The sequence below is a fragment of the Talpa occidentalis genome, unplaced genomic scaffold, assembly GCF_014898055.3.
Source record: "Talpa occidentalis isolate TD23 unplaced genomic scaffold, MPIMG_talOcc4v2.1 talOcc4.7, whole genome shotgun sequence".
NCBI lineage: Eukaryota > Metazoa > Chordata > Mammalia > Eulipotyphla > Talpidae > Talpa > Talpa occidentalis.
Window position 1 is genome coordinate 4,149,392 of NW_023605083.1, and position 27,556 is coordinate 4,176,947.

General features: G+C 52.8%; 2 protein-coding genes across 9 annotated transcripts in view; one reads left to right on the forward strand and one right to left on the reverse strand.

Moving 5' to 3' along the window:
* Positions 1-19,985, reverse strand: part of USP20 (ubiquitin specific peptidase 20) — a 39,079-nt gene extending 19,094 nt beyond the window's left edge. For 6 of the 8 annotated variants that reach the window (XM_054688673.1, XM_037491704.2, XM_037491702.2 and 3 more), the window contains exons 1-8: positions 19,941-19,985; positions 10,095-10,221; positions 8,042-8,138; positions 4,428-4,481; positions 2,737-2,799; positions 2,314-2,445; positions 1,596-1,692; positions 1,110-1,179 (exon numbers count right to left, since the gene is read on the reverse strand). In XM_054688673.1, the coding sequence (XP_054544648.1) occupies positions 1,110-1,179; positions 1,596-1,692; positions 2,314-2,445; positions 2,737-2,799; positions 4,428-4,481; positions 8,042-8,122 (497 nt within the window). In that variant the 5' untranslated portion in view covers positions 8,123-8,138; positions 10,095-10,221; positions 19,941-19,985. Of the gene's footprint in view, positions 1-1,109; positions 1,180-1,595; positions 1,693-2,313; positions 2,446-2,736; positions 2,800-4,427; positions 4,482-8,041; positions 8,139-10,094; positions 10,222-19,819; positions 19,839-19,940 lie in introns of those variants that run through there. The other 2 variants (XM_054688671.1, XM_054688672.1) reach the window with 2 other exon arrangements.
* A 195-nt stretch (positions 19,986-20,180) lies between these two features.
* On the forward strand, positions 20,181-27,171 carry CUNH9orf78 (chromosome unknown C9orf78 homolog). Its single transcript, XM_037494222.2, is given in 10 exon segments — positions 20,181-20,311; positions 22,457-22,516; positions 23,364-23,415; positions 23,550-23,620; positions 24,152-24,229; positions 24,720-24,757; positions 24,760-24,919; positions 25,538-25,674; positions 25,762-25,860; positions 27,011-27,171. Coding segments are annotated over 10 exon segments (870 nt in total). The 5' UTR covers positions 20,181-20,228; the 3' UTR covers positions 27,103-27,171.
* The last annotated feature ends 385 nt before the right edge of the window (positions 27,172-27,556 follow it).

Sequence of the window (27,556 nt, forward strand, 5' to 3'; positions counted from 1 at the left end):
CAAATTCACGTTAGAGACCTCAGAATGTGACTGAATTTGCAGTCAGGGTCTGTAAAGAGGTAATTAAGTGAAAATGAGATCTCGGGGGGGCCCTAATCTAATAGGATTGGTCCCTTGTAAGAAGAGGAAATCTGGCCATGGACATGCACGTAGGGACAATGACGTGAAAACCCGTCCACAAGCCCAGGGGAGAGGTCTCAGGAGAAACCACCCCCGTAGACGCCTTGACCTCGGCCTTCCGGGCTCCAGAACTGTGGGAGAATAAACCGCTGTTGAGGCCGCCCTGTCTGTGCTCCCTGTGATGGTGGCCCAGGGAAACTACCAGCCTCCGGGCGGGAGGAGCTTCCCCCCTCGGGCCTGTGGCCCGGGGACTGGTGCATGAAGGGAGACTACCACCTGTGCCTCGGCCAGCCTGCTCCGTGGGAACTGCCCAGGTCCAAGGGCGAGTCCCCTCCCCTTTCTCACCTAGTTCTAAAACTTATCACATAGCAAATACACCTTCCTGGTGGAAAAAGTAGAAAATGCAGACAAGCAGACTGTAATAATCAACCGTGATCCTGCCACGTGAGGACACTCTGAAGACCTGGGCAGATTCCAGATATGCAGACGCCCCTCAGCCCTCCCGCTCACCTACAGACACACACGGATCCCGAGCCAGGAGGGACTCTGAGACCTGACGGCCGATCCTGAATGGAAATTAATCTTTTCCCTAAATCAGGGCGGCACCACAGCTCTGTAACCGCCTTGTCCCATTTAGTGCACTGTCACCCTGTCGGGTTTCCTTCAGCACTTCCCTGCACCCTTTACTCCTGCACGCAACATAAGGCCAGCCTCCTGGGAATTCAGGCTCGGTGCACCAAAGCCAACAGCATGACAGACATCCTGGTACAGAAAACTTTTTCAACCTCTCTGGTTATGTGCTCAGGGGAAATTCCAGAAGGACGGATTGCTGGGTTGAAGGGCATGTAAGTTTCAGGGATTCTGGTGCGCACCCCTGCAGAGGCGTCCACGCACACCCACAGCACAGCCCAGGGGCTGATGCAGCTGGTTCAGGGCTCTGCCAGGGACAGGGCGCGCTCCCCCACCTCCCAGACACGGTGACAACCTACCAGTTGGACAGGGCCTGCAGGGCCGCATTCATGTAGCAGGAGTTTCCCAGGTTCTTCATGCCCGTGAGGCCTAGAAGCCAAAGCACATGAGGAGGGAGTTGGCAAGGACGCTCCTGATTCACACCTAGAGAGGAGCTGCAGCTCCCAAGCCCCCAGACCCGGCGCAAGGTGGCCCCGGCTGGCTGCAGGAACCTAACCCTAAGTGAATGTGGCTGAGGCTCAAATGGCCACAGTGACCTGAGTGCATCAAACACTCCTCTGCCTCCACCCAGCCCGGCCCACCATGTGCATGGTCCAGGCAGGAGGCCAGGGCGCAGGGGCTGGACTGCCCTGGACCATGCGGCGAGCGAGATGTTGGGGGCCATGGTTCTGGGACTTGCCTGGGCAGCTGGCACTCCAAGGGCAGCCACCACGTTGTCACAGCAGCCACTGAAGCCCCTGATGGGACCCACAAGTGCCCCCACCACTATTCTGGGGGCCCCTTACCTCGAGGTTTCAGGTCATCATCTTCTGATTCAGACTCCCCTTCGTCAGCCACGGCAATAGGGACGGCTTTCAGAGGGTGGGGGTGTGGTGGGGGGTCCTGTTAAGGGCTCAGAGTGAGGAATCATGGTGGAAAGAGGAGAGGGGCGGTGCCCCCCAGTCCAGAGCAGAGGACTCTATGTAAAGGGGTGACATTGGTGTCCTCACCCTGGAACTCCTAGATTGGGATTATGTTTGCAATAATGAATCCTCATCATTCTTTTTGGTAATAAGTTAGAGAAAAATGGAAACAAAGGAAAACAATAGGCAAACAACGCGCCTCTACTGCAGCTGTCTTCTATTTCAGGTGTATTAGGGTGCTCTAGAAGTGAGCTGCGGGGACCACTTGTGATGCCCTTGGGAAGTGTCTTAGACCTGGGGTGTCCAGGCTCCCCACAGGCCCCAGTCCCAACCCCGCACTTACACCTGGCCTCCCCCCTGCAAGCTCCCCAAGGGAGGCCCTACTCAGTCACCTTGGTGTCTCGTCACCCCCCACCCCGGGGTCTTGGCATGTGGATGGGCCTCAGGGGGCATCTGCTGACAAGAGCTCCTCAGAGCCACCTGGGGACACTGGCCAGGGGCAGATGCCATCCGGGCCCCGCCAGCCCGGGTCCCACGGACGCTGGGGTCACAGTGCCCACCCTCAACAACTGTCACACCAACCCAACATGGTACCCCTGACCTGTTCTGAGAACTTGGGCGAGGGTCCTGGTGGGTGGGGCGCCAGCCGCTGCTCCAGGAACACCTCCTTCTCACAGGCGTAGCACCACACGCGGAAGGTAGTCAGGTTCACAGTCAGGTTGTGTTTTTTTGCCTGGAAGACAAAATCCCAAGTAAGGACAAGGAGACATGGGCCTATCTGGTGCCTGTCTGCCGAGGGCCCCTGGACTCTCAGTAAAAGACCCGGCAGCACAGAGGCTCTTTCCCCCCACCCCCACCCCGCCAAGGGCTGCCAAGTGCTGGACTGTGCTGAGGGCTCCACCTGCAGCAAGCCCGCTGTGACTGTCACACACACAGCACCAGCACCAAGGCTCCGTGAGGTCAGCGCGGCTGCAGGCTGGGGCTGCACCCTGGCAGAGCCAGCGCTTCTGGCCACCACACTCACCTGTGCGTGAATGGTGCTGTGGTCGGCGAAGGATTCTCCACAGCCAACATAGGGGCAGGAGACCTGGGGAGAGGGAGGAAGTGGATGGGGCTGGCCCGGTGGGCAGTGCCAGGAGCGAGTGCCCCATCTCTACCCAATAGGATCCACAGGGGCTTGAGATTGAGCTTACGTTCACATCGGGCAAGGGCCACTATAAAAGCTGCCTCTGCCCTTGGAGTGAGACAGGCAGGATGCCCAGGCTACTGAGTTCCTGCAAGCAGTGTAGGCAGAGCTGTGATGGACCTCGGCCACCCAGACCCTGGCCCCTAAAACCCCACTTCCTGAAGGGCCGTTATCTGGACCACACTTTTGTGGGGAAGGCTGGGCCTCATGGCCATTTTCTAGTGGGGAGAACTGAATGGGCAGAGGCTATTGAGGCCCATGGCTGACCCACTTGGGGAGTGCCCCATGTGGGGAGGAGATGGGAGGAGCCCCTGCCATTAGCCTTATACTTTCCATCTCAAACCTGTCCATCCTCCAAGGCCCAGCTCAAGCGCCTCCCCAGTGCGCCCCTCCTCCCCACCAGCAGGGGCCATTTCCACAGGTGGTCTGTGGCCCAGGCAAGGAAGGGCCTTTGAGGAAATGACCTTTGCTGAGTCATGAGGGCTGCGTCATTTTCTGCATGAGTTTTCTCTGTCTGTCTCTTGCGGGGACTGTGGGCTCCCACAAGTAGGACCACGTCTTGTGCCTCTTACTGTCCCCTGGAGGCCCAGATGGTGTCTGGCAGCAGCCTCTACCACAAGTGACAGGTCAGAGGGTGTGGGAGCCCCAGCTCTTTTGCCAAGAGACTTGAACTGTGAGGTCCTTACACCCTCGGGCTGGCTAGCTTATTCTATTTGTGTGTTTGTTTTTAAAGAAATTCCAAGTTATGCCTCCTTGGTGGTGCAGGGGTAAAGTTTCAGTACTATCAAGTTATCCCCAGCCACTGAGGCCTAAGCTCGATCCCTAGGCAGGGAGCTGACCCACACGGCGCAGCAGACCTCTCCTGTCTCCCCGCTGCTCCCCTCAGCAGTGTATTTCAGTCAATCTGCCTGCTCTGCTCCCCACTCTGTCTCTGGTGAGTCCTCTCACCCCTGCACCTCTGGTCTAGACCCCCCATCCTTGCATGCATAAATAAATAAATCTTTTTTTTTTTTTAAAAGAAATTTTGAGTTGCAGTCATTTTTCCTGACTATAAAACCCAATACTTAACTGCAGAAATTTTGGAAAAGACCATAAAGTTAAAAGAAAATGATCCCAAATGCCACCGTTCAGTAGAAAGAGTCACATTTCGCTGCGCCGCCGTGAGCCCTCCAGTGAGCAATAACTATCGCGCCTGGTCTGAGTTTACTGGGTTGCATCCACACAGGCAGCATCTCCTGTGAGAGCCAGGGATGTAGCCCCGGCTGGCCCCGGGACAGAAGGCTGCTGGGTAGTGGTTCCCGGGCTCGGAGACATGCTGCATGCACCCGGCGGCTCTGGAGTCCTGCCTGTAGTGTGATGGGATCTCCTGAGCCAGCATCTTCCCAGTGGCCTTCTCCTCTGGCTATTTCTAATGCCGGCCCAGGGACTAGCTGACCCGGGCACCCTCCTGGCTAGGGCTCCACACCCAAGACATGCAGGCCGAGCTCCTGCCTGGGTAACCAGCCAAACGGCTGCAATGGTGCTTTTACCTGGAGACAGGCCCACAGGTTCGGCCCGGTAACGCCGCATGACTGGCAGGTCCCCTGCGTGAGATGAGGGAGGAGAGCAAAACGTCAGGGGCCTGGGAGGCGCTCGCGGAGCCCGAGCTTGGAAAGGCCTCCAGTTCGCACAGGGCACCTTTCCTGTACAGCGGGCTGTTTTCTATTCTGTGCCCACAAAAACATTCTCAAGTGTGATCAGGTAAGACCTACAAAGTATCAATAAACAAAACTTAAGTAAACAGGGTGCACCCTTAGAGTTTCTCCTCACACTACCCGCTCCTTCTCTGTTGCAGGCATTAAAGCCACCCGCCCCGAGTGCAGGCTGCATGAGAGAGCGAGAGGCTGTCTTGCCTGCCCCCGTGACTTCACAGAGCCTGGTACAAATTAGGATTCACTGTATTTGCTGCCCACAAGAAACACTTAGGTTTCTGGTGATCTGGGAACAGAGGCTGCCTCCTGTCTGACAGTGTCTCCCTTTTCTGGTTTTCCTGACAGGATGCATGGCTCTGGGCCGAGCACATGGCCAGCCAGGCTGCTTCCCGCCCCCCGCTGCGATGACGGGGCTCAGTTCTACCAAAGGGGATGACACCACTATCAAGGATGGTGGTCCGGTTGATGGCATGACAGGGGGGGCCAGTGCTGGCTGGTCCTGCACTACTACCCTTGCACTTTCTCCCCTCCCGTTAGGTAGTGTGCAGCTGTGGCGGCAGGAGCTGGGGCATCCACCTTGGACTCAGGGGTGAGAGCCACATGGCGAGAATGGCAGAGCCACCTACCATCCAACCTACCTCTGGACTGTTCTGTGAGAGGAAATTAAACTACAGTCATTTGAACCACTTATTTCGGGGTCTCTTGTAACAACCTCATCCGTACCCTGAATAATGTCCATGCACAGCTAGCCTAGCAGTGCCCAACTACGCTTCTACAATGCCCAACATGCCTCCAGTGGTGGGGAGACGGACTCGGAGTGCTGCCCTCTGTTGCCATTACTGTAGCACACAGGGACTGTGCCTTGTTGGTCACATCACAACCTATTTGCCCATTTTCTTTTTGATGAATATTCAAACTGCCACCAGCTTTTTCCCTTTCACAACCATTGCTATAAATCTGCTGTTTTTGTGCCTTCCTGAGTGGTACTGATGGCTACAAGGTAAACTCCCAGAGGTGGACTCTGAGGATTATGGTGCTTTCTGCCCCACTCTGAGGTACGGGGCTCCCTCCCCCTTGCTCCAGCGGCCCTCAAGGAGCAGCTCCGTGACAGGCCCGCCTGGAGATGCTATCAACTTGATTTCATTAGCCGCATCCTGAGCCACCAGTGAACTTAAGCATCTTTTTTCCCCTCTTTCCTAACCTTCCTCAGCCATTTGCATTTCCTCCATCGGGAGAGTGAACTTAGTGTGAAGGATCGGGGATCCCATTCCCTGGCCTAGCAGCAGCTGGAAGGCAGTGTGGGCTCCGTCCTGCTCTGTGAAGCAGCAGGCAGGAATCTGGTGCCTGCAGAAACGACCCTGCTTATGACCAAAGAAGTCAGTCAAAGAAGATGTGGACGACAGATACCTGGCCTTTGTGTCCCCACTACCAATGCTTTGGAAGTCAGGGTCATGATTTGATCCTGGCATTTGCCCTCCTCTGTGCGTAGGTGACGTCGACATTTCTTTAGATCAAGGTAACTTGGGAAATCAAAAGATCTAAACCTATGGACCAAAACCTGTCAGCGATAATTACATTTTGGCATCAATGACTCACTGTCCCTGTGCTGCTTCTGCACGCATGCGACTCTGTAAAAGGCACAGAAGCTGGACTCAAACTGGGGACTGTAGGAGAATCTGTCAGACTATTTCACAGGCTTAAAGCCCGCCTTGATGATTTAATAAACTCTGTCATCGACACTTTCACTACAGTTCACATGAACCACCTGTTTATACCCTGGCCACTTCGGGCACTGTTAACAAGGCCCACGCCTTCTGTCGATTTCCAGATGCTCAGAGAGGCACAGCCAACACACTGTGAAACGCAGGCCTGGAGGCTCTGAAGGCTCTTGCTGCCCTAGAAGCACTGACACTGGCAAAGCCCACCTTGTTCCAGCCCCAGTCTCCCAGTTCTTTCTCTTTCTCCCCACCTCCTTCATCTCCTCTTCCTAATCTTGGATCAGCCTAGTTTCTGAGCCCTCTGGAAGGGAAATCTTCCTGGTGTGTCTCACCTGTTCCAGAAGCCCAGCATTCCATGGGCGAGCACACCAGCACCTGGCTCTGCCCCACTTCTAGCAGCCAAACTACTTCAAAAGCAGCCCCCGTTCCTTTGAAGAACCACTCCCTCAGGCAGGCCCAGACTAAATCAGCTGGGGCGGCCGCCTAGAACCTGCTGGTGCAGAGGGCTGAACAAGCACCCCAAGGCGGCTGGAAGGAAGAGCCAGGTGTGCCAGGCCTCTGGCCCAGGACTCCACTGCTGGGAGTGCAGCCCTTACCTGCCTGTCCACATCACAGGGCCATCCCTCCCAGCCCACTCACAGCAGCATCTCTGCACCAGAAAGAGGCTGCAAAGAGCCGTGGTGTCCACCCAGAGAGGATGAGGGAAAGATCCACACAATGAAAGAGACGCGACTTCCAGACAACCAAAGAATGCGTGTCATGTGCTATGTGGCGCGAGCGTCAAGACACGCTGTCATGTGAGTGAAGCAAGTTACAGAAGGGCCACCAGCAGCTACCACTTACATACATACAGGGGCAATGAAAAACAAGTACATTTGCATCTATTCACCTAAGGAAACTCTGAAAAGACACAGAAGAGGGGCCTCCCCTGGTGGCGCAGCGGTTGAGCGCTGGGCTGCGAAGCTGCCCGCAGCCTCTGCTGCACCGGTTCGATCCCCGGCCGCCGGTGAGGGTCCCACATGGCGCGCAGACCTCTCCTGCCACACCCGCTGCTCCTCTCAGCAGTGTATTTCAGTCAGTCTGTCTGTTCTGCTCCCCACTCTGGCTCTGGTGAATTCTCTCACCCTCCCACACTTCTGACTGTACCCAGTGCTTGTATAAATAAATAAATAAATCTTTTAAAAAAAAAAAAAAGAAAGAAAAGATACAGAAGAAACTAATGTTAGGAGTGACTGGAGGGTGGGATCAGAGGACAGGCACCAGCCGGGAGGGGCACTTGTTAATATTTATCATCTAATGCTGTTTCAGTTTTAACCCATGGGAAAGTGTTACCTATTCAAAAACCTTTAATTGAGCAAAAAAGACAACACTGCACCTTCCTCATTCAAAGAGGCCCGCTTCTTGCTTTGAGCCTCCCCGTGCTCCCTCAGGTCACATTCATGCCCAGGGACAGCTCTGGCATGACTCAGCCCCAGTCTCAGTAAGGCTCTGTGCCTCGGCCCCACCAGCTAATGGGCAGGCCCATTAGTTAGTGGCTCCCAGAGGGCTGCTTTAAACCATCAGTAATGGCTCTTAGGCCACAGCCTGGGAGCAAGCCTCCCACAGATGCCTGCTGTGCTTTACACAAAAGGTGAAGCAGAGATTATGCGGGAGCCAGCTGTTCCCCTGCTTCAGAAACTTTTGCACCGCAGGCCCTGGGTGTGGATCTCAGCCCCAAGGGGCCTGGCCCTTTACCTTAGATTTGAGCAGCAAGTCTTCTTTGGTCACCTCCCCAATTGAGTCCAGGTGAGGGCAAAGGTCCCTGGGCTCCCCCATACTGGCCTGGGCTCACCTAGAAGAGAATCCAAGAGTCCTGGGTTAAAGGCAGCCCCTGGAGGGGGGAGGCGTGACTGGTCCCTACTGCGCCGCGTCAGCCATCAGCCGGTGACTGGCTGCATCTGACCTCTCTGAGCCTCCCTCCTCTTATTGGAGAACATCTTCCCAGCCAGTTGCTTGGAGGATTCCCAGAGATGATGTGTCGAAGGCCAGGCGGCGGGCCCACACAGGAGGGTAGGTGGTCAGCACTGCACTTGGTGGTTAGAGGCACTGACAGGGAAGATGCCAGAGTCCTGCCTGCATTCAGGGAGCTGCCAGCCAGAGAGCCCCCACACTCTGGTGCTTTTCAAGAAAGAGACCAGATCCATGACCATGAGACCACGCCACCCAAGGGGGCAGTGTGGAGAGGCTGGGTGTCAAAGCCGAGTGGGCAGGCAAGAAGCAGACGGAGACTATGACTTCTCCGATCCAGCGCGACCCTCCATTCAGAGCCTCGGAGAAGCCGAGCGCCCCAAGGCTCACTGATCCCACCTCCCATGAGACCCTCGCCTACAAAGCCCTTTAACATGAGCCAGGGGGGCCGTCAGAATAGTGGTTCCTTCGGAAAATGCCTTCTAAGAGGGGCGAGCGCCTGAGCCAACCTAGAAAGAGGCCTGGAGAGATGTTCCCCAGCGTCAGCAGCAGGGCATCTGGGTGACAGATGTCAAGCGATGGGAAAAAAAAAAGTTCTGCTGTTTTTTAAAAAAGAAAGTGCCCACGATAAAAACCAAACTCGGACGGTATAAAAAAGGGCAACATGCCCATGGCTGAGGGCACGCGGCAAATGTCCTTCCCAACTCTTCTGTGTGTGATTTCTTTTTAAATCTGAAGAGAAAAAGCTATTTCTGTTTTGAAAAATAAATGCTTCCCTGGAGGGCACCCCTTGGTGGCAACAGCAGTTGTGTGACTGTGGTGGGTCCTCTAGCTCTACACAGTAAGACTGCACAGAACTAAGTGCACACGTGTGTGTGTACACACATGTGCACACGCATACACACATGGGCGCCTGTAAAACTGGTGAAGTCACAGCAAGCTCTGCAGGTGGTACCAGCGCCACTTTTCATTATTCTATTCAATGGCTATGACATTGTTCTAGGAGCATCAAAAATGTGGCCCCTTTGGGCCCAGGGACCCTCCTGGTACATTTCTAGCTACTCCCTGTGAATCTCTATTTCAAAAGAAACTGCTTAAAGATAACCAAGTGTTTCAACCACCCACTCTCTGAGCAAACCCCGGAATGACTGCAAATTCTAGCTCTAAGCTATTGCCAAGAAAGGCTCAAAATCACCAAATGTCAGTGGAGAAAAGGGTTTGATCAAAGGTGGGAGCTGTATGGCCACTGGACCCAGGAGGTGGACCCCGGGCTCCTCCCGGAAGTCTTCTCCCCACCCAAGCTGTCAGCCAGAGCTCGACTGGTCTAGACTCCCAGCCAGAACCCAAGTCAGTAGGGGTGAGGAGCAGGCACCAGAATCCATGCATTAGCGCATCACACCACCCCCAGTGATACTGGAGGAAACTGTGATCAGCCCATTCCACAGATTAGGAGAAAAGACTCCCTGTCCCAGGCCTCACAGTTAGGTGCACTGGAGCTAAAGCAGAGCCAAAGTGGCCCAGAGTCTGGCAGCCTCGCCACTGCTCACTCTGCCTGTGTCAGGGAAAAAAACAAATATTAGCAGAAACAGACTGGTAAGGCAGGCTCACGTGCCCATCCCTAACTTCCACAGCAGCCACTCAAGGCCAACCTTGCTTCATCTCAACCTTCCACCTCCTTTTTGCAGACCATCCCAGACACCACATCATTCCACCTATGTATCTTTCTCTAACAGGGCCTTGAGAAAAAAGTCACAATCCCATTATTGCACCTAAAGAGAAAACACCCTACTTCTTCCTCAGTCCCTGCTCAAGGGCTGCAGAGGGGAGGCAGTGGGCCTACCTCTGAGTAAAGCCAGGGCCCCAGGAAGCAGTCTCCATCCACATCTGCATCCTCCGTGGGCAACCCGGTGACAGCTGGCAGTGGCGGGCTGCAGAGGGCTGGAGTGAGGGCAGGCCTCCGCGGGAACCTGGGGGAACAAGCCAACACTTCCTGTAGTTCCGTCATTTAAACATCACTCTGAGTACTGACTATAGGCTGAATATAGCCCAGAATTCTTCTAGGAGGGGGTGTCCCCTCCCTAGACCAATCAGAGACCATGAGGCCAGACCCACACTAGTTTAAGATGCAGAAGGTGGGATTTTTGTGTCTTTGCTATGACATGGGAGTTGAGTTAGGACCCTGGTGCCCGGTACCACGAGAATGGATGAGGGTGGCAGACAGGCCCACACTTGATTCACACAAGCAATCAGACTAACTGCAACTTCAGATAGCAAAAACAAAGCAAACTCTGTGGCTAACCTACCTCTATGCACCCTCACTGCCTCCTTTTACAGGTGAAAGAACAGAATTGGAGCTTAAGGACCAAAGGAACCAAACACGGACAAGGTACAGAGGTTTGCTCTGAATCGGGGGTCTGAAAACTTTTCTATAAATATTAAATATTTTTATAAAATGGTATGTAATTCTATATTTTAGGCTTTGTGGGCAACCATCAATCTTTATAACATATTCTCTGGAATAATAAAAATAATCATCAGCACAACCACACATTGCACTACACAGTCATCCAAAAGGACAAATATTGAATTTTTCTATCTGTGAAATTAAATCAGATCTAAATGAATGGACAGACCATGTTCATGGATTACTAGGCCCAATATTGCTAAGATGTCCCTTCCCCACAAACTACAGACTCAATGCAGTTGGAAACAAAATCCCAGGTGTGTTTTTTTTTTTGGTAGAAATTGTCCAGCAGATTCTGAAATGTAGATGGAAAAGCAAAGAACCTAGGATCATTTTGAGAAAGAACAACAAAAAAATAAGTGGGGTTATCCCTCTTGACTTAGGACTTTCTATATAGCTACAGTAATCAAGTCAATGGGCCATTGGCTCAAACAGACACAGCTCAACAGAATAATCTAGAATTAGGTTCCCATACCTGTGGTCAACTGATTTTCAATAAAGGTACCGATGTAACTCAGCAGACAAGCAAAAGGCAGTCCTTTAAATGAATGGTTAAGGGCCTCCCTGGTGGCGCAAGGGGTTAAGCACCATACCATGAAGCAATCCGCATCCTCTGCAGCACGAGTTTTATCCCCAGCCAGCCAGAGAGATAACCACATGGCGAAGCAGACCTCTCCTGTCTTGCCCGCTGCTCCCCTCAGCAGTGTATTTCAGTCAGTCTGCCTGTTCTGTTCCCCACTCTGTCTCTGGTGAATCCTCTCACCCCCCACATCTCTGGCCTTAACCCCAGCTCTTGGATGTATAAATAAATAAATAATTAAAAATAAATAAATAAATGAATGGTTAAGAGAACTTTGGATGAGGGAAAAATTAACTTTATCCCTTACCTCCTATCAGATATAAAAATTAAATAGCAACAGATCACAAACTTTACATAACTGGTAGACATCAGAGGTTTAAAAGTTCTCCCCTTCTGACTTTATCTTTCCCAAGGTTCTCGAGTTCCTCCTGCTTCGAGGTTTGCTATCTTGAAACTAATGACATTTCCCTCTAAGTCCTCAGGCTTCCAAGTTCTTGGTCATTTTCCCAGGCACGGCTGGAACTCAGCTTCGGAGTGCCCCAGCCTCTGAACCTTTTCTTTCGCCTTCATCCCTAACACTTGCTTCAGCTCTACCACTGGGAAGGAGAGTCCTTTTAGGCTTTGTCTGCAGTTTCCACCGTGAATTTGTGCTCCCTTTGTACAACAAATCACCGATTGGGTTACTTTTATTTTGAAGTTCACTGACTTCTCTCCTACATCAGGTTTCCCTCCTGGGACTGCCCTTGCTTTTCAGACCCCTGAGAACACTCGGGGGGAAAGGAATCTCGATCCCTGCAGCCCCCCAGGCCCACATGGTGTGAGCGAGACACCTGCAGTCCATTCCAGAGGCAGGATCTCAGTGGTCCCAGAAGCCCCAACGGAGGAAGTACCCAAGCTGCTGCCAGGATGGCTTTAAAGCAACATTTTCCCCACAATTCGGAGATTTCTTAGCACCTTCGTTTCTGCCTTGTTAACCTGTTTTGGATTACCATGTTTCATATTCTTCTACCTATCTTGAAAATGAGGTGGAAAAAGGCAGTTCTGTTTGGTTTTAATAAAATGGATACGCTACTCTGTAGGAGCTGGAAGACAATGAAAAAAAAATCACCCGAGGCCCTACTATGGGGTAGAGGGAGGGGACTCTAGAACCGCCGGCCTTACTCATGCGTGCGGCCACATAACCTCAGGTATGGAACTGGAATGTAACAGTCTGTGCACAGATTTCCCACTTTATAGCATATACATTTCCCATGTCACTGTCTTTTTAACAACTTCATTGCTAAGGGTTGACTATTATACCACAAACAGTTTATAGGCTACAATGCCACACATAACACTTTCTGCTGCGGCACACAGGGTGGTTGTCCATTGTAAGTAAGGCTGTGAGAAATATTTCAGAATATAAATCTGATACATCTTTGGCCAGAAGAAAAATTACAGATCAAAATGTATGTCCTGAAGGCTCTGGATTACAGTGACAAACTTCTCTCCAGGGAGACCATATATATCTATCTACCTACCAAAGTGCAGGAACACACCCAACCTAGAAAGTTCAAGGTATACATTTTTTTTTTAAGTTACAGGCTTAAAAGAGGTGTTTAAAAGCAGGGGGAGGGGGCCTCCCTGGTGGCGCGGGAGGTTGAGGCCAGAGCTGTGAAGCTGCCCGCAGCCTCTGCAGCATAGGTTCAAAGAATCCCACAGGGTGCGGCAGACCTCTCCTGTCTCCCCGCTGCTCCCCTCAGCAGTGTATTTCATCAGTCTGCCTGCTCTGTTCCCCACTTTGTCTCTGGTGAATCCTCTCCCCCTCCCGGCATCTGGCCTGTACCCCGGTTCTTGTATAAAAAATAAACAAATCTTTAAAAAAATAAAATAAAAAAAAATAGCGGGGGAAGTGGAGTTCTAGTATGGAAAAGGTTAGGTGCCTGAGATGCCAGCCCCCGGACCCGACACCGCAGAATCGGGGGTCTGCCAGGACTGCACATGACCTGCTTCCTCTGCCTGAAGGTCTGCACTCTATGTTGGTGCCCAACCAGCACGGACCCCATCACCAACTCAGGTGATGACCTGGATGGTGAAAACAAGCAAGCTGGGGCCCTGCTCTCCTGGGTGCAGAGATCCACTTTAGCTCCAAGGGACCTGAATGGTGCCACTAGGGGCCTTCTCTTCACCCAAAGGCAGCCACTTGGTCCTCTTACCATGAATCAGATGCTCTGCATACTGGTGTCCCTGCGTCTCACTGTGACTGCAAAACGTTGTAACACAGACGGCTAGCCCTGTCTTTAGCAAATTCCTTTTCTTTAAAAGCTCATATTTTGGGGCTCCCCTGGTGGCGCAGGCGGTTGAGCACAGCACTGTGAAGTTATCTGCAGTCTCTGCAGTGCCGGTTCCATCCCGGCTGGCCAGGGAGATTCCCACATGGCAGGGCAGACCTCTCCTGTCTCACCCACTGCTCCCATAAGCAGTGTATTTCAGTAGATCTGCCTGTTCTGCTCCCTGCTCTGTCTCTGGTGAATCCTCTCACCATCCCACACCTCTGGCCTGTACCCCGAGTCTTGTATGCGTGAGTAAATAAATCTTTTTAAAAAATAAAAGCTCAGGGCCTCCCCGGTGGCGCAGCGGTTGAGCGCTGGGTTGCGAAGCTGCCCGCGGCCTCTGCAGCGCCGGTTCGATCCCCGGCTGCTCCCCGGTCACCGGAGGAGGGTCCCACATGGCGCGCAGACCTCTCCTGCCACCCGCTGCTCCCCTCAGCAGTGTCCTTCGGTCCTTCTGCCTGCTCTGCTCCCCGCTCTGGCTCTGGTGAATTCTCTCACCCTCCCGTGCTTCTGACTGTACCCAGTGCTTGTATAAATAAATAAATAAATAAAATCTTTAAAAAAAATTTTTAATAAATAAATAAATAAAAAATAAAAGCTCAATTTTTTTATGAGCTGTGATATCTCGGACGTGGAGCATATTAGTTTCAGGTGTACAATATGATGATTCGTGTTTGTAGCAGCTCTGTGTTCTTGTCACTTGCAAGGTGTGTGTCTTTAGAGAAATCAGTTGCCTCATCCATGAAATGGGGACAAAGACAGCTGCTAACAGATGGGCTTACTAAAGGATGAAGCGAGACACTGCATAGAGCACGTATCTTTTTGTGTCCCTGACTTCAGAACCCGTGGACTTCCGGCAGAGCTCGGCATTTATCTGCCCAGTATGAATGTTCAAAATCGTTTAGTACTGAAATTCGTGTTACTGTTCATGTTCTGTACATCAGGAAACTGCAGTTGGGAAGAACGTGTCACGAGCCCAGGGGGACCCTCCAACCGACTTTCCTCGAAGGGCTCCTTTGCCAGGTGGGGATGGGTCACTAGCCCAGCTGAGAAACATGCAGGCTGAGGAAGTGGGGCACACAGCCGGGGACTAATGTTGGCTAATGGCGCTCTTCAGGGAGCTCATCTCCTGGCACTTTTGACATCAGAAAAGCAACCCCAGGGAATGGAGCACAATCCTTCCTGATGCCGCCAGTACCTCTGCTTCCTGGCAACTTGACACCCTTCTTTTTAACACAGGCTGAGAAACTTCTAGCTAAAAGGCACTAAAGAGACAAGACAGTATTGGACCCTGAATCATTGTGGGGAGAAAGGACATTACTGGGAGAAGCGACAAATTTTAAAGTGGACTACACAGTAGATAACAGTATTTGCTATGGGTGGATTCACCCCTCCACCCCCAAATTCATATGCTGAAGCCTTAACCCTCAATACTTCAGGATGTAATCTTTTTTTTTTTTAACTTTTTTTTTTTTTAAAGATTGATTTACTTATTTATACAAGCACTGGGTACAGTCAGAAGCGCGGGAAGGTGAGAGAATTCACCAGAGTCAGAGCGGAGAGCAGAGCAGGCAGAAGGACCGAAGGACACTGCTGAGGGGAGCAGCGGGCGCTGCAGGAGAGGTCTGCGCGCCATGTGGGACCCTTGCTGGTCGCCAGGATGGAACCGGTGCTGCAGAGGCTGCGGCAGCTTTGCAGCCCAGAGCTCAACCGCTGCGCCACCAGGGGAGGTCCTCAGGATGTAATCTTATTGGGAGATAAGTTCAAATGAGGTCATTAGGTGGGCCCTAAACCAATCTGACTTGGTCAGAAGGGAATCTGGATTCCAGGAAAGCCACCAAAATGTCTGCACACAGGAAAGGGTGAGGATACCGCAGACAGCCCCCCGCAGCAGGAGAGGCTGCAGCAGGACTTTCAGCAGGAGAGGCTGTTGAGGACTTTCAGCCCAGAACCGCGCGGAGGCCCTTGGCTGCGGTGCCTGGTTACAGCAGCCCTGGCAAGTTCCTGCAGAGAAAAATTGTTTCCTGGTTCATATTATGATGTCCTTGTTCTCAGAAGAATCTCTCTGAAACTAGAGGTAAAGGGTCGTGATGTCTGCAACTTATTCCTAAATGGGGCAGCAATAATAGGGATGATGATAATGAGCACAGCTGGCTCCTGAACAAGGAGGGCTGGGGCTCTGCAGGGGTTGAATTGATGAATGCAGAGCCCCAGGGTCAAAAAAAAACCTCCGCGCAAGTGGTGTGCACAGCTCAGACCCACACTGTTCAAGGGTCACCTGCATTTAAACACACAGAAAGTAAAGAGGGTGAAAATGTTAATAATTAGTAAGTTAAGGTAAAGGGTATGAGTGGGAATTCACTATTATTCTGGTAACTTTCTGTATTTTCCCCTAGTTTGAGTTAGGAGCAGGGAGGGGGGACAGGTTACTGGAAAGGGCAACCCAAACGTAACAGCAGCAGCCCAGGATGCAGGCCTACTTGGAGGAAGGCACAAGGCCGAGAGCTTCACCGCTGCTCATCGCACTGGGGAGCAGAGCATGGGAAGTGCGTGCCCAGGACCACGCAGCCAGGAAGGGACACAACTGGGGCGAGCAGTTGGGTCTGCATCCTCAGTCCTTCCTCCCTACCTCACATGCCCCCGGCGCCCCCCCAAACACATGGAGTGTGCACAATAGGCATCTAATAAAAGTTCAGAGGGGAAAACCTGCTGCTGAGAAACCTGGATCCGGGCAGCTGGCCCGATTGTGTTGGGGGTAGCAAGGTGCCCACCCCATAGTTCAGTGCCTGAATGCCAGCTGTGGGGCTGCGTCCCACCAGAGCACTTCTCCCTCCTGACCCACCAGTCCCGCTCCTCTCTTGGGGACAAGAAAGCAAGAGGGAAGGAGGCAGGCTGGGAGGTAGGTCTGGCAAAGAGCCCTCCCTTTCCAGGCCCCGGAAGTTCATTCAAGAGGCTTCATCCTGATTAAAGGCAGGCACTTTTCTCTCCCGGATGCGTGCAGCTAATGAGGGGGTAAGTGCTCCTCCACCCCCGGGGCCTGGCACCAGCAGCTGAGTCCAGGCCTCAGGTGCCCATTACTCATCATTTTCCTGAAGGTTCTGGCTACATCCTCCCCCCAGGCAAGAGCCAAGTTCCTCAGACAGTGAGGCCGCCAAGCCACCCACCCACACAGGGACACCCTCCTGCCCTGTTCCTGACATTAGCCATCCCACCCCCTCACACTGGCACCCATATTCCTCCCTGCTCCCCCAACCCTCTATTCTACTTCCAAACAACTCTATTTTCCCTAAACACTGAATCAGCCCTCCTTGAAGCCAGATTCCATTCCCTACAGGCGCACCCTCTGGCTCTCACAGCAGAGCCCTCAGGCCTCTTCCTGCCCCAAAGGCCCCTGTGCTGGAGCTGATATGAACAAGCCTCACTGAATCCTCATAACCACCGGGGTAGGGGGGGGGATGGGGGGTGGGAGCAAGATCCCCTGCACTGCCATCAGAACTGGAGAGACTGGGAGAGGGAAGCGGGTGGTCACACCGCTACTAAGTAACTGAACCAGCTCCAAACCCAGGACTATCTGCTCATCATCATGGGTCTGAACAGTCATTTCTACAACCTCTCCCAAAGCGCCAGCTAGCATGGCATGATCTTTACCTCCTCACACTCCAAGGGAAAGCCTTCCCAGCCCCCGGGGGGGCCTCCCTTACAAGAGCCTCTTCTGAGTCATTCTTCACAGTGCATCTTTCTGCTCAACTTAAATCCCTTAAGTCTAGGGTAACATGGCTAGAGAGCCCCAAGTCTGGTACTACACTCTGCTTTGGGCCCATATAAGCCAATTAACTGGAGCATGCACAGGTTGGGGCTGTCACAGGCTGGCAGTCCCTGGGGGTTAGCAGGCTGCTAGCAGAGACTGGACAGATCACTGAGAAGCTGCAAACCCTGTGGTATACGCAGATCTTGGACTAAGACCACAGACCACAAAGCACGTGAGGGTCTGAGGGGTTCATGACTAATATCACACGGCTAGGAAAGGCAGAGCAGGGACATGGCAGGGAGAAAAAGGCATCTGCCCCAAGTCACATGGGAAGTTGCCAGAACTGGGACTTGACCTCAGGGCCTATTCTTCAGTCCACTGCTGCATTTGTCAAGTTATCAACCATATCAAACAAGGATATATTAACTTAAATGTAGAACCCGATCCTCCCTCCCACTCCTGATCCCTTGCCTCCTTTGGTTTCTAGAACATCCATTGCCTTGGACATGCTTCAGGTACTACGTTATGAGAATGTAGAGTCCACTAGATCACGGATCCTTTGTCTCTTCTGCTCATTGACTTCAAGCATCTAGAACGATGCCCGTTTCATAAAATAAAAGCTTTCACTATTTATTGAATAAGTAAATTAATCTCTTAAACACTCACTGAATACTTACTCTGGCCAGGCTGTGAAATGTGATCACTTAGCTGGATCTCAGGTCTACCAGACACTAATGCTCATGAACCCTGAAACAAGCCGTCATTTCATCTGGTTTCAGAAAGGAGCTAATAAACCAACCAAAATCCAAGCCAAACTTGTATATTTCCCTGAACAATGAAACGCAAACAAAATCGAAGCCACAGACTCATTTCTGACCTGAAAAGAGCCCACGTTTCCTGAAGGCTCCCTCTGAGAAGCAGTTTCATCCCCCCGCCCGAGACAGCCCAGCAAGACTTCAGGGGGTCTGCAGTCCCTCCAACCAGGTTCCCACCGCCAGATTCACAGCTCCAGTTTTTCAGCAGTACTTTGCTAAACAAGCCTTAGTTCCATGTGCCAGAGACCAGGTGGTACCACTGGGCACTCTGGCCTCGCCCGGTGGAGGCAGCTCATTTGTACCAGATGCTCCTCCCTGGGACTCCAGCCAAGAGGGGGACCAGAGATATCTGTGGCCTCCTGGCCCTCTCCTTAGCGCTGTCCAGTACCCCTGGAGGGAGGGCAGAATCTGAGTTGCCTGCGAGTGTTGTGCTGTGGTGGGAGACACCCTAGGTTCCCGCAGTGACTCCTGAGGGGCCTCTCCTTCAACCACCGCGTCCAGCAATTCCCACATGCACCTGGGTCTGGCAGAACTGGACTGCAGAGGGCAAGACTTCGACATATTTAATATATGGCTTTTGACCAAAGCCAAAAGGCTTTGAGTCACTATTTGTCTTGAGTACACTATTTGTCTCAGTCCGAGGAAGAGAACAACAGTCTCAGAAGAGATGGTTCCAGAGAAAAAAAGCCAAGCATCCCAGAAATGCTGCCCTGCTTCAAAAGGGTCTTCCAGAGAGGGAACCAGGAAAAGAGGCCTCCAGCTCCTCCCCCAGCAATGTAGCTGCAATAGCAGCGGCCGCAGCAAACATTTCCAAAATCTTACTGTGCCAGGTACTGCCAAACATGCAGCAGCTGAGATAGGCCTGGAACTCATGCCTGCCCCACCTTCCAGCTGGGCAACTCGAGGCTCTGATAGCCTCTGAGCTTCCGTATCTCCACTTATAAATGAAAAACAACTGACTGTACCCCACAGGACTGCTGGGGTGGTTGAGGAGATAATGCCCAGCTAGCTCTGTGCCCGCCACCTAGCAAGTGCTTTAAGAGATAGTTCCTTCAAAGGAAAAGCCTGGCCTATGTTGACAAAAGGAAAACTACTATCTAAGGGTCCTCAAAGTCCCGTGAGCCATTCTTTATGCTTTGAGTGATTTCCTAAGCGTTTCTGGACCCCCATTTTCCAAGTCAATTGCAATCTCATAGCATCCTCGGGATGGAAGGGGCGGAGAGCAGAGTAACAGCCCTCCCGACAAAGGCCCAAGGCCCGGGGCGAGGCCCGCACACACGCGGTGCAGCCCTCGGCCGAGGCCTCCCGAGGGGGTTGCAAGCCCCAGGTGCGCCTCTCCTGGGGAGAAGAGGCTAAGGCCGCGACAGGCGGGGCAGAGGCGCTGGGACGTTGCTGTAACACCCCAAGAAGTGGTCACCTTTTGTCCCCAAAGGGAAAAAAATGCACGTCAGGGCCCAGACCCCGGGAGGCAAGTCCACGCCCGAGGCACCTCTGGCGTGCTTCGGGGGCCGGGCTCCGGCGGGGATGAGAGACGGCAGCCCCCGAGCCCGGAGGCGACGAGCCCCCGGGGGCGCGCCGTGGGGCGCCGGGGCCCTCGGGGACTCCCCGGGGCGGCGGGGCGGCCTGGGGTCCCGGGCCCCGCTCACCTGGCCGCGGCGTCCTGCGCGCCCGGCAGGGCCAGGGCCCCGGGGCCCGAAGCAGGGCTGGGTCGCCTCGGCTCGGAGAGGCCCGGCCCCCTGGAGCAGCCGGCGGCGGCCCGGAACTCACCTGCTGTCGCAAGCGCGCCGCCGCCGCCTGTCAGCCCAGCGCGCCCTCCGCGGCGCGGCGCAGGGTCGCGGGACCGCCCGGCCGCGCCCCGCCCCCTCCCCCGCGGCCATCCAATCGCGAGAGGCCGACGCCGCGGATCCGGGCGTAGCCAGGCGCGCTGGGCTGGCGGGGGCGGGCCGGGCGCGCTGGGGGCGGGGCCGGGCGGGGCCGGCGCTCTGACGACAGCGGCGCGCGCCGGAAGCACCCGGGTCCACGGCTCAGCGGCTGGACCGCGGGGCCGGCGCCACTATGCCGGTCACCGGGAAGACTTTTCGCCGGCGCCGGGCCGACTCAGAATCGGAGGAAGATGAGCAAGATTCAGAGGAGGTTCGGTGAGTTTGGAGCGAGGCGTCCACGGGGCAGAGAGGCCCATTTCGGGGACTATTTTGTTTGCAGGGGAAGCAAAAATTATAGCTCAGAGAATGAGATTGTCTTTGCCGATATCTCAGCACAGGCTTATGTGGAATCTGTAAGTTATAGTACTAGTGCCCCACAGGTCAGTGGCGGAAAGGATACTACTTCTTAATAAGTCATTACTGCAGGAACAGACTCCAAACCAGGTATAGATGATTTACTCTATTGTTCAGGCACAGGGAAGAGGAAAGAAATAAAGGCCTTATGTAGTTGAAATGTACCTTTCATAGAGTTGGAGGAGTGGGTTTAACCAGCCAGGAACTGACGTCCAGTGCTAGTGCAAAGTCAGTCTCCTTGCAAGAGCTAAGGCGTCCCGGTGTTGGCAGGCAAGGCCAGCTGATAAAATTGTTACTTAGAGGGACTGTTTGACATCTTGACCCTGTGCCTTGGAGGAGTAGCTTTGTTGGGGCAGGAAACAGATTTCCCTTATTTTCCTGAGACCCATGCACCGCTAGCACTGCTGTCTGCAGGAGTGCCCGGTGAACTGCTGGAGCAGTGTCTCAAGATCTTTCACAGACTGCTGTGTGGTTTAGCACCACTGCTGACAAGGCAGGGGCCAGTGTCTCAAGTGTGTTTGGAGAGCTGTTTAGATCAGCAGAGTCACCTTTCCCAGACACTCTCAATAAATCTTCACAAGTTCTTGGTATTTCAAGTAAAAAATGTGATGGACATTTCTGCCATTGACATAGTGTCAGTGACTGTGTTCCTGTTGACAACCACTCAGCAGTACAACAGTTTAGCTGACACCATCTTGCACATGTTCATATTGTTAAGTTTCAATAGCACTTTTAAAAACATTGTATGGGGCTTCCCTGGTGGGGCGGCGGTTGAGCGTTGGGTTGCGAAGCTGCCCGCGGCCGGTTCGATCCCCGGCTGCTCCCCGGCCACTGGAGGAGGGTCCCACATGGCGCGTAGACCTCTCCTGCCGCCCGCTGCTCCCCTCAGCAGTGTGCTTCGGTCCTTCTGCCTGCTCTGCTCCCCGCTCTGGCTCTGGTGAATTCTCTCACCCTCCCGCACTTCTGACTGTACCCAGTGCATGTATAAACAAAACAAACAAATAAATAAATGAATAAAACATGCCTCTATTAAAAAAAAATGAAATAAAATTTAAAAAAAAATAAAAACATTATATGAGGGCCTCCCTGGTGGCGCAGGGGTTAAATTCTCAGTGCTATCAAACCATCACCAGCCCTGTTGTCTAAGTTCAATCCCGGACCAGGGAGCTCACCCATGTGATGCAGCAGACCTCTCCTGTCTCTCCCGCTGCTCCCCTCAGCAGTGTATTTCAGTCAGTCTGCCTGTTCTGTTCCCCACTCTGTCTCCGGTGAATCCTCTCACATTTACCCCCACCCCACCCCCACCTCTGGCCTCTACCCCAGTTCTAGTATGCATAAATAAATAAAACTTTTTTAAAAAAAGAACCTAGCTTGATTAAAAAAAATACATAAAAGTAAGTAAAGTTCAAACTACAAACCGCTTTTGTCTAAATCGAGCCTTTAAAACATGGAATTGAGGGGCCTCCCTGGTGGCGCAAGGGGTTAAGCACCACACTATGAAGCAGTCCACAGCCTCTGCAGTGTGAGTTCAATCCCCGGCCGGCCAGGGAGCAACCCACATGTCACAGCAGACCTCTCTTGTCTCAACCGCTGCTCCCCTCAGCAGTGCCTTGGGTCCATCTGTCTGTTCTGTTCCCCACTCTGTCTCTGGTGAATCCTCTCACCCCCCACATCTCTGACCTATACCCCAGCTGTTGTATGCATAAATAAGTAAATCTTAAAAAACAAACAAACATGGAATTGAAATCTTAGCAAGTTGGTACTGTTGTCCTGGCGCCTCATGGACACCATACTAGCTGTGAGCCGGGTGTTAATTCTCTTCTTCGAACGAAGAAACTCTAAGCCACCAAGGCCAAGCAGCTGGGAGAGATGTCCCCAGATGCAGAGTAGATCTGACTCCCGGTGGGTCTAGACTCACGGTAGCCTATGGGGTGGGGGTGCTCACGGAAGCGGCCTTTGCCTCTGAGTTGGGAGAGTCTCTCAGCCTGTGCACTGCCTGTTTTTCAGATTAAAACTGGAAGAAACCCGAGAGGTGCAGAACTTACGGAAGAGACCCAATGGGGTGAGGTGGGTAGGGGGCATATAGGGCCGGGTCGGGGGGCATATGGGAGTGGTACCTGGAGGAGGGGGATTCTAGTATGACAGACATGACCCCACCCAGGTTGCTATCACAAATAACCCTCAGCCCTAGCTCTTGACCTGCTGTCTGCCACCCACTTCCTGGAGCGGGGCCAGCGCCTCGAACATGTTTAACCAGGACACCCCTGAGCCATGCGGTCTCATGGTTTGCTTATCTTGTAAATTTTCACCATCAAATAAGGCCGCCAGATGTTTACCTACATTTGTCTTTAGCTTCATTTTCCTTGAAGGCAGAATCATAGAAATGAGATTGCTAACGGGCCTCCCTGGTGAGGCGGGCAGTTGAGCGCTGCGCTGTGAAGCTGTCTGCAGCCTCTACAGTGTGGGTTCGATCCTGGCCAGCCAGGCAGAAACCCACATGGCACGGCAGACCTCTCCTGTCTCGCCCACTGCTCCCCTCAGCAGTGTAGTTTGTCAGTCTGCCTGTTCTGTTCCCCACTCTGTCTCTGGTGAATCCTCTCACCCTCCGGCGCCTCTGGCCTGTACCCCGGTTCTTGTATAAATAAATCTGTAAAAAAAAAAAAAATGAGATAACTAAACCAAAATGATGCTGAATGACTTTATAGGGAGGTATACCACTTGCTTCACCCCCACCCCCACCCGAGGGCCTCAAATGTTTTTGGAGCCTGCTTTTATTCCTGTAGGCTTTTCCACCTGACCTGCGCCCACCCCTTGAGTGTCACTCTGACCATGTGTTGCAACCTACAAACTTCCTAAAGGTCCTTGTGCATCTCTGAATTATACCATTTCTCTCTTCCTTTTTGGTTTTGCTCAGTGCGGTGGCCCTGCTAGTGGGAGAGAAGGTACAGGAAGAGACCACACTAGTGGTGAGTTGTGGGTCTTCCCTGGGCAGTGGGAGAATGTGTCTGCCCTTAGGTAGATGATTGAGTTTTCTAAAAAAAAAAGAATTCTGCTGCCAGTTATGGAGATGCTTCCTCTCAGCCATGTTTGCCTTTGGCAGGATGATCCCTTCCAGATGAAAACCGGCGGGATGGTGGACATGAAGAAACTGAAGGAAAGGGGCAAAGACAAGTGAGTGCAGGCCACTGGGAGACATTCATTCACAGGTAGCCCCTGCTGGCTGTGAGGCCTCAGTGAGCTGGGCCTGGGGCTGCAGCTGTGATGCCACACCCTCTGGTGTCCTTGTGCTTTGTAATGAGCATGTCATTTAAGAGCAAAAGAAAGCAAAATCTGTTCAGATGTTAGCTCACAGTGACATGGGTAGACTCCTTAAGTAAATATACATTCTTTATTGTCTTTCAAACCCACGTGGCGTTTTCTTCATTTTTAAGAAAAACGTAAAAATACAGTCACGAAAATAATACACTCTAACAATGGAAAAGTAAAAAGATGAAAGTATCTGCTCACCTCCCAAAGTATCTCAAGAGGACACAGCTTGCCTGTACTTTTAGTTTTTCAACTTTTGCATATGTGCATATATATATTTTTCTTTCTCTCTGACTGTGAGTGAGGTATTATATTTGCTTTTGATGGTACTTGTTTTGTTCATGTAACATCAAACCTGGCCTCACCGAATTGTGACTTCACATTTTCCCTGTTTAGGATCAGTGAAGAGGAAGACCTCCACCTGGGAACTTCCTTTTCCGCAGAAACCAACCGCAGGGACGAGGACGCCGACATGTAGGTGTTGGTCTATTTGCCTGTGACCAGCTGGGGGTGGACTTCAGCCAGAGGGAGTCCAAGATATTTAGTTGCAGAAGGCATTTCTAGAACTATCCAAAGATGTCAAAATGAACCCCTCTCGCCACATCTCCCAGGTTTGAGAATCTTGAAAAGTTCCTGAAAAGAGTGGTTCTTGGGTTCCTAGGTTCTGATAGCTCCCCGACACTGGAGGCATAAGCACTGAATTTGGCTCACTTCTTTGCCATCAAGGGTGTCAAGCATCCCCCATCTGCCACTATCTTTCTGTCTCTAGACAGCCTTACACGCGCCGCCGGTGGACCGTAGCACATAATCCCACAATAAAGGCTGGAGCTTTTAGTTGAAAACTTTGAGCTTCATGAAAAAAACTCAAGAGCTCTTTTTCTTGTTCTCCTTTTGCTAAGAACCAGCGCCGGGGCCACCGGCTTCACAGCCTGCCCTCCTGAGGCCTGTGGGTATCTCATTTCAGGATGAAGTACATCGAGACAGAGCTAAAGAAGAGGAAGGGATCGTGGATCACGAGGAGCAGAAAGTCAAGCCAAAGAACGCAGAGGACTGTCTTTACGAACTTCCAGAAAACATCCGCGTCTCCTCGGCAAAGAAGACAGAGGAGATGCTCTCTAACCAGATGCTGAGCGGCATCCCAGAGGTGGACCTGGCATCGAGTACGTTCCCTGGGCCTCCCCTCGCACACCTCACCTCTCGGGCCCTGGCAGGAAGATGAGCCCCTCTTTCTGGGCAAAAGTTAAGGGATGCTTACCTGTCTCCTTGGAAACCCACGGATTTAAATGATACTGTCTCTGGCTGGGTTTCCTGGGGTGGTTGGTCAGAGAAGTTGAGCCACTTAGGGGTCCTGGCTGCTGAGGGCAGAAGTGCCGCAGCCTTCTGCCTACTTTTCGTTCCCCCTCCTCCCCATCCCCCCTTCATTTTACTACAAAACCTTTGCTCTAAAAGGGGATTGTCATGAAGGAAACTCAAGCAGAGTCATCACTGAGTAGAAAATCCAGGCTTCCGGTTCCCATGCTTTTCTGGCCTGACTAGTTTTGGGGCCAAGGCAGTTGCTTTGCTGCTCTGAGGTTCAGTTTCCACTTGATCAGGAGGAGAGTAACTCCTGCGTCCCTGATGGCCCTGAGCACCCCAAGATAATCTGACCGTGCGGGAGCTCGGCAAACTAGGGCCATGCCCCAGAGCCACAACTGCTTCACGCAGTGGTGGGCTGCCGGCCTTGCCATTTGGTTCCATCTGAGGACACGGGAGCCATCTGACGTGTGGGCCTTTCTCCCTTAGTGCGAAAATAAAAAATATCATTTCCACGGAGGACGCCAAGGCCCGGCTGCTGGCGGAGCAGCAGAACAAGAAGAAAGACAGCGAGACGTCCTTCGTGCCCACCAACATGGCGGTGAATTACGTGCAGCACAACCGATGTAAGCTGCGTGGGGTTGCCCTGTCCCTGCCTGCACCCCACCCACCCCTCCTCTCTGACGTGTCTTCCCCTCCTGTCTCCTATCCAGTTTATCATGAGGAGCTCAATGCCCCTATCCGGAGAAACAAAGAAGAGCCCAAAGCCCGGCCCTTGCGAGTGGGTGACACAGAGAGGCCGGAGCCTGAGCGTGAGTACCCAGGCCTCAGAGGCTGGGCGGCCAGTCCCTGCTCTGGACCGTGGCCTTCCCTTTCCAAGCAGCAGCTTCGGCATCTGTAAAGTGGGACTCGTAGTCGAACCTCCCTCTGGTGCACTGAGGCGTCCCTGGGCTGCAAAGCACCACGGAGACTAAAGCCCCAGAGAGTCACTGAGCAAAAGTAACTGGAAAGCTCCTTGTGCTTTCACCTCCTGAAGACAACCTCTCTTAATGGTTTACGTGCGACCTGCCAGGCTTTCCTTTAATGTTTGCCTATGTGAGATACCCGTATATGGTGTGTCCAGGCTTAGTAGGAGCTCCGCTTCTTACCAGAGCGTCCCGCCAGGCCCTGCTGGTGAAGACAGGCTTTTTCAGCAGCCACTTCCTGCTCCGTCGGCCAGATGGACGCCGTCAACACACCTTCCCCTCTGCTTCTGTCCCGTTCCGCCCTGTCTTAGCCAAGTGTTCAGGTGGTCAGTCTAGACTGTTGTGTCCTGGGGCTACATCTTGAGGCCAGATGGGCCTCAAGAGCAGGATGCCAGTTTGCTCTCCGCCAGCAGCAGCCACAGCAGCTCCCCTTCCCCACATGCTCAGCGGCCCCGGTGGGGTCATATTTTTCGTCACCAGTGGATGAGTCTCAGGAAATGTTAAATCTGCTGAGGTTCGAAAAGCCCAGCCAGGTGCTGTGTCTTCCTTTTTACTTGCGAAATTATTTTCTGCAATATCTTGGTCACGTAGTCTCCGATTCCCGAAGAGGTTCGGGTTATTAACACGGAGCAAATCAAGGGCTTTGGCGAAACCGGACTTGGGTTCAACTGTCCACCTACCTTTCTTTCTTTCTGGGTGACCCTGAGCAAGTCCCCTAACCTCCGAGCAGGGATGGTAACACGGCCCTTCCAGGAGGAGGTTTAAAGGAAGCCACGTCTAGGAAAACCGAGCACTGAGCCTGGCACATGGCCAAGCTCGCGGGAACTGCTGTTCATCTGGGGCAGCACATTTTGATTGGCACCTGCCTCTACCACGTATTTATTTCACTCCATCCAGTAACAAAGGCCCGGGGTGGTGGGGGGGATGAGGCTGGCGGGGGGAACTGCCTGCCGGTGGCCTCGAGCTTGGCAAACAGCGCTGTTCTTGTCTTTCTCAGGGTCCCCGCCCAACCGCAAGCGTCCCGCTAACGAGAAGGCCACGGATGACTATCACTATGAGAAGTTCAAGAAGATGAACAGGCGGTACTGAGAGGGACTTGGGGGGAGGGGGTGCTGGGGGAACAGTGCTGGAGGGATGTGGAGAGCCGCCTTGCCCACCCCACCCCCTTCAGAGGCTTCCTGGACTGAAGCCTGCTCATTTGCTAGCAGATGTTTCCACAAACAGACTCTGTTAGTTCTGCTGCTTACCTGCTGGATTTTTTCAGGCACTGAATTTGTAACCTTTTGAAACAAAGCAACGTGTCCTTTTCCTATTTGGAGGTAAAGTCTATTCTTGTGAGCCTTATTAAACCTTGTCTATAAGTATGTTGACTTTCTCAGTATTTGCTCTGGGTCAGGAGAAAACAGCTGTGTGTCCAGGGTGGGATGAGGCCCTGCAGAGTGTGCTTTTATTAATGTATACGCAACCACGTTGTCTGCCTTCCAGTACCCGCCATGGGGTTCGGAGATGCATCCTTCACTATCTGCGATTGGCCCACCTGAGG